The sequence below is a fragment of the Pseudonaja textilis genome, chromosome Z (assembly GCF_049901715.1).
Source record: "Pseudonaja textilis isolate UNSWEBS1 chromosome Z, rPseTex1.2, whole genome shotgun sequence".
In the NCBI taxonomy this organism is placed as follows: Eukaryota; Metazoa; Chordata; class Lepidosauria; order Squamata; family Elapidae; genus Pseudonaja; species Pseudonaja textilis.
Genome location: NC_142008.1, coordinates 10,503,925 through 10,518,287, shown reverse-complemented (window position 1 = coordinate 10,518,287; position 14,363 = coordinate 10,503,925). Strand labels below are relative to the sequence as shown.

The 14,363-nt window shown below is 41.8% G+C and overlaps 1 protein-coding gene across 1 annotated transcript in view; it reads left to right on the top strand.

Annotated features, from left to right (window-relative positions):
- VIPR2 (vasoactive intestinal peptide receptor 2) overlaps positions 1-14,363 on the top strand; it is a 79,396-nt gene that overhangs the window by 52,667 nt on the left and 12,366 nt on the right. The window contains exons 5-8 of the mRNA XM_087918380.1: positions 2,345-2,439; positions 9,349-9,487; positions 11,920-12,070; positions 12,847-12,907. Of these exons, the coding sequence (XP_087774506.1) occupies positions 2,345-2,439; positions 9,349-9,487; positions 11,920-12,070; positions 12,847-12,907 (446 nt within the window). The remainder of the gene's footprint in view (positions 1-2,344; positions 2,440-9,348; positions 9,488-11,919; positions 12,071-12,846; positions 12,908-14,363) is intronic.

The following is a 14,363-nucleotide window of genomic DNA, read 5'->3' as shown; positions in this document are numbered from 1 at the left end:
TGGTGGACTACAAGAAACATCACCAAGGGCTGCCTCTTTAGAGAACCGCACTGAAAGACAATAATCACCAGAGATGTGAGCTTATTCAGAAGCGGGGCACATTACCAGTCTCTCGTAATCCATGGTTGCTGGCCCCCAAAGCAATCCTGCAGAATCAGTTGTTTGGAACTGAGAGCAGCTCATCTGGCCCTCCACAAATTTCAACAGGAGATCTAAGGACTGCATGTCCTCCTGTTGACAGACAATTTGGCCACAAAGGCCCACATAAACAGACAAGGGGGCACTCACTCAAAGTCCCTCATGAGGGAGGCAGAGAGACTCTGCCACTGGGCAGAGAGGCATCAATTCATCAGGGCGGAACACATCTCGAGACAGTCCAACATCCAAGCAGATTGGTTGAGCAGGGCCACTGTTGACCATTCTGAGTGGCGCCTGCACTCGAGACTCTTTCAAGAGATGTCAGACCGCTTCAGCCATCAAATCCTGGACCTCTTTGCCTCATCATTCAATACTCAACTACTGAGATTTTTCTCAAGGTTCCCAACTGAGGGAGCAGAGGGAGCCAACACCCTACACTGCCCCTGGCCTCGCAGTCTCCTCTGTGCCTCCCCTCCCCTCCCACTGATACCTAAAGTGATCAGGAAACTCCTGGAGGAAAAAGCAGAACTTCTACTAATCAAGTCATACTGGCCAAGATGTCTGGTTTGCAGATCTCAGAGACCTATTGATCACTGACTCCTGGAGAATTTCGCCGGCCAGAGTCTCCCTCACTCAGGGTCCCACACAACATCCAGACCCACAGTGGCTTCACCTGGCCATATGGTGTTTGAACAGAGACTTCTGAAAGGTGAGAAACTCTCCAACAGGGTCATCAAGATGATCCAGGTGGTGAGACGTCCATCCACTGATCGCATTTATAATGCCACTTGTACAAGTTTTTGCAGGTGGTGTGACAAGACGAAAATAGACCCCACCTCACCGTCAGTGGCACACATGCTAGACTTTCTCCAAGAGGGTGTGGACAAGGGGTTTTCCCCAAATACACTACATAGACAGTTAATGGCACTGGCTTCAGTTATTTCCTGCGGGAATCTATGCTCTCTTGCACATCATCCGAGGGTACGTAGTTTCCTCCGTGGGGCCACTAATTTGAGACCTCCACTGGTCCATTTGATATCCCTTGGGATCTAAACAAGGTTCTCACAGCGCTCACCAAACCTCCGTTTGAACCCTTGATAACCATGAGCCTCCACCTTCTTACCTATAAGGTGGTATTCCTGGTAGCAAGAATATCCGAACTGGCCACCCTGTCAGTGAGACAAGACCTTTGTATATTCCACACCTAGACCCGGCTTTTATACCTAAAATAAATTCTGCTTTCCATCAGGCACAGTTGATCCTCCCCAACTTCTGTCTAAGACCGGTCCATGCCTTAGAGAGACAATGGCAATTACTAGATGTCAGAAGGGCTCTCCACGTTTATATAAACAGGACTGTGTCACACCGGAAGACGGGGGCCCTCTTTGTCTTGTTCCAGCCCTCCACTCTGCGAGCCACAATTGTAAAATCCTACAACATACAGCCTGTGACTGCTGCCATATATGTGGCTTGGGCAACCCATTGATGAAATCTGCAGGGCAGCGATATCATCACTGTTGCCCTTCATAAGGCATTATAGACTGGCTGTTTTTGCCTTGGCAGAAGCAGCTTTCGGCAGACATGTCTTACAGAGGATTCACACAAGAAGTGGGACTCCAAACCAGATGGAGAGCCTCCTGTAGGACACACCAGCTTTGGTATGTCCCTGGCCTGGATGCTTGGAACAGCTCACAGGAGAAAGGGCTATTGGTGCTTACTTGATACACCCATTCTCTGGGAGCTGTGAAGAGCATCCACCCCCACTCAGAGACCATCTAGTCCTGGGTCCAATCCTGGCCAAGATTAAAGAGCAATGGTGAAGGAAGAACAACAATGAACTAATCACTTTGACTTTGCCAAAAATGGGGACAATGGGACAAGCAGCAGGGAGGAGTGTCCTCAGCCTATCGAACAGCAGATGGAAGCACTTTCCTGGCCTGGATGCTCTTCACAGCTCCCAGAGAATGGGCGTATCAGGTGAGCACCAACATCATTTCTCTGCCTCAATAGTGAGGTGTGCAGCATATAAATTTAGTAAGTAAGTAAGTAAGTAAGTAAGTAAGTAAATAAATAAATAAAAATCTCCGTTGAAAGGTACAAACGTTTTTTGTGTAATTTCTATAGCCTGCTGTATTTAAAAGGCTTGCTGAATCTTTTCCAAAGGTCTGCTTATGGTAATCAATTAAAATACATGTTTATTTCATAGGTTTTCTATGTTTGGCTGAAAGCGATTTATACCCTTGGACACAGTGTTTCTCTCATTGCTCTGATCGCAGGAAGCATCATATTTTGTGTTTTCAGGTAAGTTTGTTGAAACATGGCACGGACCAGGTATTATGGAAGAATAGCTAATGTTCTTGCTTGTCATTTAACAGGTCCCTTATTTTACATTTTAAATAAAGCCTCCTTTGATTCAAACTCAGTTTCTGGTGATTTGAAGGATATGACCAAATCATATGGAAATTGTTTATTGTTGCCTTCTGAGGTATTTTTGGACTTCTAGTCTTCTCTACAATTCTAGGATCTTCATCCAAAGTCTAAATAGGTTGGATGCTGTTTAGCTTCTAAGTCTAGAAAATCTGATCCGGATGTTGAGGTTTTTCACTTGTTCAGGTGTGTTTAATTGCAACTATTTAATTAAAATAATAAATGGAAAACAGCTGGCTTGGTGCAGACCAAAGTGCCATTCTGCAGCATCACCTATATTTCTAAAAATCCTTTCGGAACCTAGACAAGCCCTCTAGATATATAGATGAATATAGTCCTGTGCTTTACCAGTCCTCCGGAGCCCGGGACCTTGTAGTCCCAACAAAGAGGCCCACCTGCTGAGGAAAATAGGTGAGTGGTTGAGGAGATCTAAAGGAGGTTACGTGGGACAACCTTATTGAATTGTCTTCTGAAGAAGAGTTATTTTGAGACTGGCTGTTTTCATCACCTCAGCCATTTTCCGAATGGGCAGAGCTTTCCCTCAGCAGCCATTTTTATGTGAGTACGAACATAATTTCAACATTCTCAATGTATCCAGGGCCTAAAATGGATTTAGACCAGCAGCAGCCATAGAAGATTTGTTATTTTATTAAATAACAGTGCTGATTAGTGAACCTAATTTAAACTGGGCAGTGTTATACTGCAGAAAGCTTGTGAGTTCGGGGGCAAATTCTGGAGAAGATTGCTAAAGAGAGTTATTGCATAAGAGAAAGACTCACAAAATGAAAGACAGGATGCACTGTAGAACATTCCCCCACTTGCAAAAGACCTCCCCAGGGGCAATAAATCCGAAAATATTCTACTAGTAAGAGTTATGAAAGAAGACAGTGTCAGTCGTATGAAAAAAAGGACAGGCAGCAACTATATATTTAGTCCTTTATTGTATCTTTAGGATGTAAATAAAGAAAAGAGTAATTAGGAATTGCAATATGTACTTACCCGATAGAGCAATAATATAGCTTGCAAATATACAGTTAAAAAATACAAAGACTATATTTAGTAGAAAAGAGTCATCTCTGTAAGAAGACAGCTAAAAGAAGTGAGCGTTGAAATTCAATTATCTATTTGTAAAATCAGATTCCCCCTTTGATGCAAAGGATGTTCTTCTCCTGTGAAAAACATTTGAGTATTTGTCAAAAATATGTACTCCCCGCAGCAGGGTCCCCCAAGATATAAAGGTACTCTTAGTGCCCAGCTAAGCCAACATATTGAACAACAATATAAGAAAATGCTAAAGGTGAATTATCACTTTAATAACAATGGCAAAGGCATTATTTCATAATGCACGTGTAGACTACATGGATAAACAGCAGGGGAATGTTTTTAGGAAAATGAGTACCCCAGAACATCTCACCATCTTCATGAGAAAACTTTACAAAGAACAGGAAGCTGCTGTCTGGATGGAGCATGTAGAAATAATATGACTCTTGAACAGTTGCTAAGCCATGTCCTCCATTGCCTCCTCCTGAGCTTGCCCAAATTCATGTTCATTGCATCAATGACACTTTAACACATCCTGTTATATACCAACATGGTCCTCTTTCTAGTCCACAGTTCAGGCGGGAGTTATGGCCATTGTTCATTGGCTGACCGGTCTGACAGCTGCAATATAAAAGGGACTATCAGAGTGCATCAGCTGTTGCCCGCCACAATGCGTGAACTCGTTAACTTGTGGCAGCTGCGGGTAACCAGTTATGTTCAATAAACGTGTTTAGCTGTTAAAGGGTTGCTTCTCAATTTACTGACGCTGCCAACTTAACACTGGCGACAAAGGTGGGATCATTTTAAGTGTACTCCCACTGATAGAGACGTGGTTGCTCAAAGAAAGATTTTTTTCCCTCACAAATCGTTTCACGATGAGGTCTGTGCCATTTTTTCTGTGTTTTCATCTGACTTCTGAAACCTGGGAATCTATATTAACTGATTTGACTGTTTCCTAGACGCTGCTGACTTGTCAGAAATTCCCAGCCAAAGAAAAAAAGCTTGTTTTCTGAGTTTTTGTGGTGCAACTGTTTCCGACACCGCAACTGCCCTTTTAGCCCCTCAAACTTTAAAGGCTGTTTCTTGAGAGACCCTGCAAGAAGTTTTGGGCAACCATTTCTCTCTGAAACCATCGCACGTAGCAGGATGTCTGGCTTTCAGAAGGAGAGCCCAAGCTGAAGGGGAGACCATTAGTTCTTACATGGATGCCTTGCGAACCGCTGCTTTACATTGCGGTTTCAGAGAACTCGATATGTTACTTGATCAGTTAATCTATGGCATACGTGACCTTCGGTTGCAGCGTCGCCTCCTAGCTAGGTCCAATCTTACATTAAAAGTAGCCATTGAAGAATCAATAGCCACTGAGCAATCCACACTCTCTGCTGTGGAAATTCAAAATTCTAATCCGCGTACCATAAATCCTGCTGCTGCTAAAGCATCCGTCCACTCTGAGGATGTGGTCCCGGAGGGTGCCTCAACTGACAAAGAAGACATACATAGACTAAGGGGCCAGCTGACACAACAAAAAAAGGAATGGGATTCCCACCAGCAAACCAACACAATCACAACTATCCTGTTTAAGCTGTGGCGGTAATCATTTGAGAGCAAATTGCCAATTTAGAAATGTTATCTGTTTAAAATGTCAACGTAAGGGACATTTAGCTAGGGTTTGAAAAAGCGGAAGGCATCTTAGTCAACAATGGACCGAGACTTAGACAATTTATTAAATGAGTTTGCTGATGTATTTAGCAAAAAATTGGGCAAATACGTGGGCACACTCATCTCGTTCAGTTGGACCCTCTCGTGGCACCTATCCGGCTTAAGCCTAGGAGGGTTCCCTTTGCGTTGTGAGTGAAAGTAGATCCGGAATTCGATAAATTAATTTCACAAGGAATCCTTCAGCCTGTGGATTTCTCAAGGTAGGAAACTCCTATAGTGACTCCATTTTAAAAAGATGGTTCTATTCACCTATGCGCAAAGTACCACAGCACATTGAACAAGGCTTTACATCCGAATGCCTATCCGGTGCCAGTTATCCAACATTTATTACACACTTTAGGAAAGGGGTCTATCGTTTTCGCAAAATTAGATAAGGCCCAAGCTTATCAACAGCTCCCCGTGGACAAGAAGGCTGCTGAAGCCCCAACTATTGTCACTCACTGGGAGCCTTTAAATGTACACACTTACAATTTGGCATAAGTACCGCACCAAGCATATATCAGAGCATCATTGAATGCCTTCTTCAAGGCATGGATGGCATCATACCATATTTCAACAATGTTCTTATCTCCACAAACAGTCACAATGAACTTATCACACGACTAAGGGCAGTGCTAGCCTCTTTTCAAAAGGCTGGATTAAAGTTAAAGAAAAATAAATGCAAATCCGCCATTCCTCAGGTGGATTTCTTAGGTTACCGCATAGATGCTACCGGAATCCACCCCATTGAATAAAAGGATAGAGCTGTTAAAGAAGCCCCAACACCTACATGCAAGGTGGAGCTGCAAGCTTTCTTAGGATTCTTGAATTTTTATAGTTCCTTCCTACCGCACAAAGCGTCCATGGATGAGCCACTTCACAGACTGCTAGATGCTCAGATGCCTTGCGTTTGGGGCCAAAAAGAAGCAAACTCGTTTGAAGCTGTCAAAGCATTAGTGTCTTCTGACAGTGTCTTAGTTCAATTTGACTGCGAACTTCCAATTGTTCTTGTGTGTGACACTTCCCCCTTTGGCATTGGTGCAGTCCTTGGCCACAGGTTACCCAATGGTCATGAGGCGCCTATCACTTATTTCTCGAGGACTCTGTCAAGCACAGAAAGGAATTACAGTCAATTAGACAGAGAGTCCCTTGCTATTGTAGCTGCCGTAAAAAAATTCCATGAATTCCTGTTCAGATATTGCTTTGAAGTTATAACCGATCACAAACCTTTATTAGGAATTTTAGCAGGTAACCGACAAATCCCTACATTCATTTCACCTGAAACACTCTTTGGTCCCTGTTTTTAGCAGCTTATTCATATACATTAACCTATCGAGCCAGCAAGCTGCTCTGTAACACCAATGCACTGAGTCACTGCCCCCTTCCAGTCCAAGTCAAAGACCCCACAACAACAACAGCAGCCCTTTTGATCGATGACAACCACTTGCTTAGGCCCCAAGTTTTGGAAAGCCTACATGAAGGGCATCCCAGGATGGTCAAGATGAAAGCTATAGTTAGAAGCTATGTCTGGTGGCCTGGTTTAGACCTTGAGATCTCAGAAACAGCTGGTACCTGCCAGGCTTGTCAGTTGTCAAGGCCTGCGCCAGCTGCGGCTACCCCTTTCTAATGGGAATCAGCTAGAGCCCTCTGGTCGAGAGTGCATATTGACTTAGCAGGCCCCTTTAAGGGTCATATGTTTTTAATAATTGTGGATTCATATTCTAAATGGGTGGAATTCACACTTATGCACTCAGTAACATCAGAGGCCGTAATAAAGGCATTAACCAAGTTATTCGCAACACATGGGCTACCCGATGTGTTGGTGTCCGATAATGGGCCCCAATTCACGTCAATACGTTTGAAATATTCGCAGCAAAATGGGCATCTGATATGTTTTGGTTGTGCCCTATCAGCCAGCGTTGAATGGCGAGGCTGAGAGGGCAATTAGATCTGCCAAAGAGACCCTAGCGAGGATGGAGGGGGACGATTGGCATGCCAAACTAGCCAAGTACCTTTTAATCCAGTATTCGATACTAAGTGCAGCCACTAATCACTCCCCTGCAGAACTCTTAATGGGTCAGCGTTTGCGGACAAGCCTTGACAGGCTGCACCCAAATTTCGCCCCGAGCTGTCCCTTAGATTCCTCCAGCAAGTTTAGGGTTTTCAAATTTTACGACCTAGTTTATGCGAGGAATTTTGCAGGAGACCCTTTGTGGGTACCAGGGGAGATAATAGCTGTCACAGGACCAAAGTCCTATAGAGTTAGGCTATCTGACGGCCGAATATGGTGGCACCATATCGATCAATTGCAAGGTCGATGGGGTTCATCCACGGATCATTGACCTGATGACGACTGACAAGATGGCAACCAACCGACGAATGTAGAAACCGACAATTCCGAACCCAAGCCGACAAACACTGAGTCTCAGCTCAAGAACTTACCTTCTGACGCCACTCCAACCCAGCAAGAGCTTCCTGCATCCACATCGCCTCTACAGAAGGCGGCCTTACAAGTGAATCTCTTCCATTGACTTTACCAACTGAGCCGCGTAGGTTGGGGCAAGTCAGGCGATGCCCCACCTACTTACGAGAGTACGCATGTTTTTAGCTGGGGGAAAGGGGTGTTACGTACCAACGTGGTCCTCTTTCTAGTCCGCAGTTCAGGCGGGAGTTGTTGGCTGACCAGTCTGACAGCTGCAATTTCAACGGGGCTGTCAGAGTGCGTCCTCTGTTGCCTGCCACCACACGTGAACCTGTTAACTTGTGGCAGCTGTGGGTAACCAGTTATGTCCAATAAACATGTTTAACTGTTAAAGGGTTGCTTCTCAATTTATTGATGCCGCCAATTTAACACATCCACTGCTGTCCTCTTCTCCTTTTGCCTTCAGTCTTTCCCAACATCAGGGTCTTTTTCAGTGAGTTTTCTCTTCTCATTAGATGGCCAAAGTAGTTGAGTTTCAGCTTCAGTATTGATTTCCTTTAGAATTGACCGATTTGATCTCCTTGCAGTCCAAAGGACTCCTGAATTTTCTCCAGCATCACAATTCAAAAGCATCAGTTCTTCAGTGCTTCCTTATGATCCATCTCTTGCAGCCATACATTTGAGGGAATAACTACTCCAAAGCCCAGCTCTTTCAAAAACAGGCTAAAATGCTGGGCTTACCCCTTCACAACTGTAAAACTATAGTGCCTCCTTGCAACCCTCCAAGGAGAGGGAGAGAGAGAAAAATGAAAGGCCTTAAAATAAATCACTTTAACAATTATTTCAAGTTAAGACATAGGCATTAGTTTTTCTCAGTTTTCAATGAAATCCTTCAAGATCCCTCATTTGTCACACAAGAACTTGCAAACTAGATTAACTTCACATTTTGGAAACTATTTAATTTTTATGCTGTTTGAGGGAGCATGAGACATCCTGATCTTTCACTGCTAGCTCCAATGTATGATGCCTCAGGAGTTTCTGGACTGTCTCTTAAAAGCAGAGGTTTTGTTATTATTATATCTTAACAGCAGCTTGTAAATAGCAGAGGGCAAAGAAAAATATAAGTATGGGGCCCTCAAGAGTTACACCTACATTATAGCCTTTTCTTAACAGTTTTTATCAAATAACAGAAGGTAAGTAGAAATAAGGGGACATGATGGCTCAGTGGCTAAGACATTGAGCTTGTTGATCTGAAAGGTCAGCTGTTTGAATCCCTAGCACTGCGTAATGGAGTGAGCTCCAGTTACTCATTCCAGCTTCTGCCAACCTAGCTATTCGAAAGCATGTAAAAATGCAAGTAGAAAAATAGGGACCACTTTGGTGGGAAGCTAACAGCGTTCCATGTGCCTTTGGCATTTAGTCATGCCGGCCACATGACCACAGAGACGTCTTCAGACAGTGCTGGCTCTTCAGCTTTGTAATGGAGATGAGCACTGCACCCTAGAACCGGAAACGACTAGCATGTATGTGCGAGGGGAACCTTTACTTTTACCTTAAGTAGAAAAAACCTCAGCTATACTTTGGTTCCAGAATCTACATTGTGTTTTTCTTTCCATATGTAGGAAACTTCACTGCACTCGGAACTACATACATTTGAATCTGTTCCTGTCTTTCATTTTAAAGGCAGTCTCTGTTTTCATTAAAGATGGAATCCTCTTTTACGACACTAGCACAGATAAGTGTTCAGATCATGCTTCTTGGGTAAGTGAAGAAGTTGTTTCATTCGTATCATTTCCATGATCTTTGAGATCATTGTAGGTTATATCAAATCTTACATGGGATGACTACCAGCAAGGGTAGTGAAGCTTCTGTTGGCTTGTTGGAAAAGAATTGGAACGGAGTAAAACTGCAAGGGGGGAAAGTTATTCTCGTAATGGCTTCCTCTCTGCTTTTGGGAAGACAGGACTACATGCAACAGATACACACATTGATGTGATTAAATCAAGGTTCTCCTTCCTCAACCTTACGTCTTGATCAGCGCTACACGACACATAAAAATTCTGGGCAGTATACATGACAGAGCAGTTGCTTTTGTGTGTGTGGCGGGGGGGGGCTCGTGATTTTGTGCCTAGTGATGTTTTTTTAAAGAAAAAATGAAAAAGGGGACCACATCAAAGGATGAAATTAATATACCCAAAGAGATAGAAATAAGTTGGAATGGGATCTGGAAGCCTTTATTTCAGTTTTAATAATTGTAAAATTACTACTGACTAATGGAATGGGCAAAAAAAGCACCTCTCAGTTCTCCATCTGAAACTTTGATCCATCTATCACTGAACTTGCAAGATCACCATAATCACATTTTCTAATTTCCTAACAATGAGTGGTGCTAGAAATGGGAAAGATAGTTCGAATATTTTTTTAAAAAAAAATGAATAGTGATATTTGTGAGTGCATGTATGTAGTTTTGCCTGCCAACACCGGACAATATTAATCTATCAAGCATCTTAACTTTCTGAAATTGAGAAATAAAGATAGCAGCCCTTAGCATGCTTAGTTTGGGTGGAAGAAACACAACTCCAGTGGGCACGGAGGGATTTATAGTGAAATTTCAGGCAAGAGTGTTATAGCACATGTAATAACAACTCTGGTAAACACAAAAGGTCTTGCAGTGCTTGCAAGAGTTTCATAACACATACACAGCCAAAGGGAGTGTGCTGGTTAAACAATATATAATTAGTTTGGGAATGGGAGCTGTCCCCTTAAGGGAATGCCTCATGGGAGATGTAGTTCATGTCATGTGGTCACATCTGTACTCCTGATTGGTCACTGAATTGACCTCTAGTTGGGTTGGGGGGGAGTTTTCTTCATTCTTACTTGGACCCAGCAACGTGCTGGAGTCTCCCCTTGCTGTATCATTATGGGATGAAGATAACAATCTTTTCACACTATGAAGACAACAATGCAAAGATTGGACATGAGATGAATCTCAACATAACTGTGTTGAGTTATACTTTGAGGATGCCTGATATAATCCAATAAAGAAACTTTGTATGGAAGCCTTTGTAGTGTTTAACTCCTTATCCCAGGTATTTTGGGTAGATAAATATTGCCTATTGACATGGGACAAGACAGGGAGAACTCTCAGACCATCGCAGGATATGATTTTTAGAGATTTTGCTGCTTAGTATGAAACTCTCGTCTTGATGGAGCAGCCAGCCTAAAGAAATATGGCAATTACATTTTTTTTCAAATCTATAGATATTATGATTCAATTCCTTTCTGCTTTGTTAATGAGAACCAAGAATGTGATAGCCATTGGAGGTGTTTTAGTCTTCAGCATGAAGCTTCCTCGTGTAACCCCTCTCCTTCCTGTTAATTAAATTTGGCATGGCTTTTCACAAAGGTGTTCTGTGACAAAAATGCAAAACAACGGATCACTTTAATATTTTGCATGTTCAGCCTCATACAGTTCAGATGGGCATGACTGTCTTAGCTAATTTAAGAAGGAATATTCTTCTCCTCTCGAGAGCCCACTTCTGACTTCAAAGTCCTAACTTGTTGGCATCGTTGTAATATGGTCCATGTGATAAAAGTTCTGCAGCAATGAATCATTTATGCTGTGCTCATTCTGCTTCACTTATACAATAGTCAAGTATTCCTTTTCAGTTTTTCCTCAGGGTTGTACATTCCATGAGCTATTTTTTGTTTCTGGCACAGCTGCCGTAGAATAAACTAACTTTAAAAAGGGATGGGAACATGTTTCCCAAACCAAATTGCTTCTGAATAATGGGTGGTCTTTAATACCTCTGCTGTCTCCTGATTCTCAAAAGAGGTGGTGTTTTTAATTCCTGGGCCTTCTTGCCCTGAAATCTGTGAGAAAGTCAGAGAGATATTTGATTGTAAAGACGAAAATGATATGATGAATATGCCACTACGTTAGGAGGTAACAATCAAGTACATCAATCTCAACCTGGTTTTGAAAAGCACTTGGCATTTGCTTTCATTCATTGAATTAAGTCCAAAACAGTTGAAAGAGCCTGTTTCAGCTCATCAATAGCTAAATTCATGGATGGAGAAAAGTCTTGTCAAAGCTTGTATCTATCAAAAGAGGTTTTAAACAAAGGAAACCATTTACTGTGTTACAGCAGTTTCTTTGCATAAACATTTCATCCTTGATTTGTAACTTTCAGGTCGGCTGCAAGGCTAGTTTGGTATTTTTCCAGTACTGTGTAATGGCCAATTTTTATTGGCTCTTAGTTGAAGGACTTTATCTCCACATCCTCCTCATGGTCATGTTCTCTTCTAACAGACACTTCACCGCATATCTCCTTACTGGATGGGGTAAGAAAGTCAATATAATTACTTCTGTTTTTTATTCCCTCCCCCTCAAGATTAAAGGAGATTTTGGAATCCTACTTAGAATTTGAGACTTGACCAAACTCCATGTTGTCTCTGTTGGTATCTGTCCCATCTTTGACCCACTATTGTTTTGAAGGTTCAGCGAGATGCATAGAGCTGTTGCTACAAACTGGATTTACGTAGTTTGATAGTTCACAAATTATTTAATCCCCTTACGTTAGTGCTTAATCTTGACTTATGACCTCAATTGAGCCCCAAATTTCTGTTGCTAAGCTAGACAGTTGTTAAGTGAATTGACATACTGAGAAGAAGATTCAGAGTTGCTAGGTAGAATAGAGTCTTGGCATCAATAGTTTTCCAGAAACAAGTCAGGGAGTAATATTTGGACATATTCAATGAGCATTTCCAGTTTCAAAACACATTGGACAGCTGCTCATAGTTATATACAGTAGATCATTCTGGATGTACAGACATTTTAGCTGTTTATTGCATTTGGACACCATTCCAATTGTAGATGACTAAGGATGGTTTAAAATATGGAGACAAAGACCAAATAGTAAACATAAACATGTGTCCAGAAAACGAAACACAAAGTTGAGCTATTAGTGCTTTCTCTCAGCCAATTCTCATGCTATGCCATATTTGAATACTTCACCTACAAAGTGGTTTCTGTTTGCATGATTAATTTTGCCAGATCAAGCATTGATTATATATTTTCTTTTTTTCCCCTTGCCTCCTTGGCTGCGTGTTTCTTCCAGGAATCCCTACAATTTTCATCATCATATGGATAATAACTAGAGTCTATCTAGAGAACAGTGGGTAAGGACCAATTAAATAGAAGCATATTCACTTCCAGGCTTCATTGTAAAAGATACTAGCTCTGTTTGTATGATGTCCAAAATTTAATCCTGGATACATAGGTTGCAACAGTTGTATAAATAACATAGATAGGTTAATTATGAATTTGAATTGTAGTTATCAGAGCTAGTTTCCTTTGCTTAACTAGGAAGATGTTTAAAAGCTTAGTGTTACATCACAGCTTCCTGATCTTCTGAAGTATCATAGGAGACCACCAAAAAAGAGCACAGCTGACAAAATTCTATCATTTTTGGCTTTCTGATGGGGTTTTTAATGTGAGGATCTCACTTTTGAATCAAAATTTTATCATTCAAGTTGAGCCAGTCATTCCCGATACGCTAGATCAAGGGGCTTCAAACTTGGCAAATTTAAGATTTGTGGACTTCAACTCCCAGAATTTCTGAGTTAACATGACTGGAGGAAGAATTCTGGGAGTTGAAGTCCGCAAGTCTTAAAGCTGTCAAGTTTGAAGACCTCTATGCTAGATCATGCAAATGGGGTGTTGGTGAGTCCATTTATAGGCTCAGTCCTGGTACAGAGTAAGGACAGTAAAGAAGTAACAACTTTGCTCCCCAAAATAATGGCAACAACTTTGTTCCCCAAAATAATGGCTATAGCTGATGTGAAAACAAGTTTCATGTCTTGGAGAAAAAAAAACAGATATAATGCAATGAATTTAATGTATGATCTTTATTTAAAATGCAGAGCAAATAACTGAAATATATGATGTAATTTCTGAACGCTGTGTTCTTTCCTTGCTTCCCTTCCCCCACCCCTGCCTCTCCATCGTACCTGATCGTGACCATAATGCAGTTGCCCATTCTAGACATCATTTATTTATTTAGTAGATTTAGAAGCCTCCTGATACTGGGTAGCTTATACTTAAAATGGGAAAACTATAAAAAGAATCTCAAGTATCCAGACAAATTCTGTCACAACCTCCACAAACAATCTCCCACAAGACCCGGGAGAACAGCCAGTCTTTTAAAGAGTTGCAGAACATCATTTTTTTTAAAAATGATTGATTATGTCTCATCAGGCTGGTGTTGATGCTTGGCAACCACATAGATAGGTTTTTCTATCATAATCAGGATGGATGCTATTTGGATCTCTGTAGAGGGATAACTTTCCAGAGGACAGGTGCTTCAACAGAAAAGGCCTGCTTTATGGGTCTTGATAGATGGCATTACAATCATACAGGAACAGTGTCAATTAAGTAGGAGGCCATTTCAAACTACCACCAAAAAAGCACTGTCTATGCCCTTCATAGTATATATATATTGTTTGTGATATGCAGGTACAATTCAACTTGGCATTAATTATTATGGGTTTTTGTTTTGAGACTTGCTGATTCACAGCAAGATATGAAATGCCTCAGATGATAAACATGGATTGCCACATGATATGAAGACTTGTC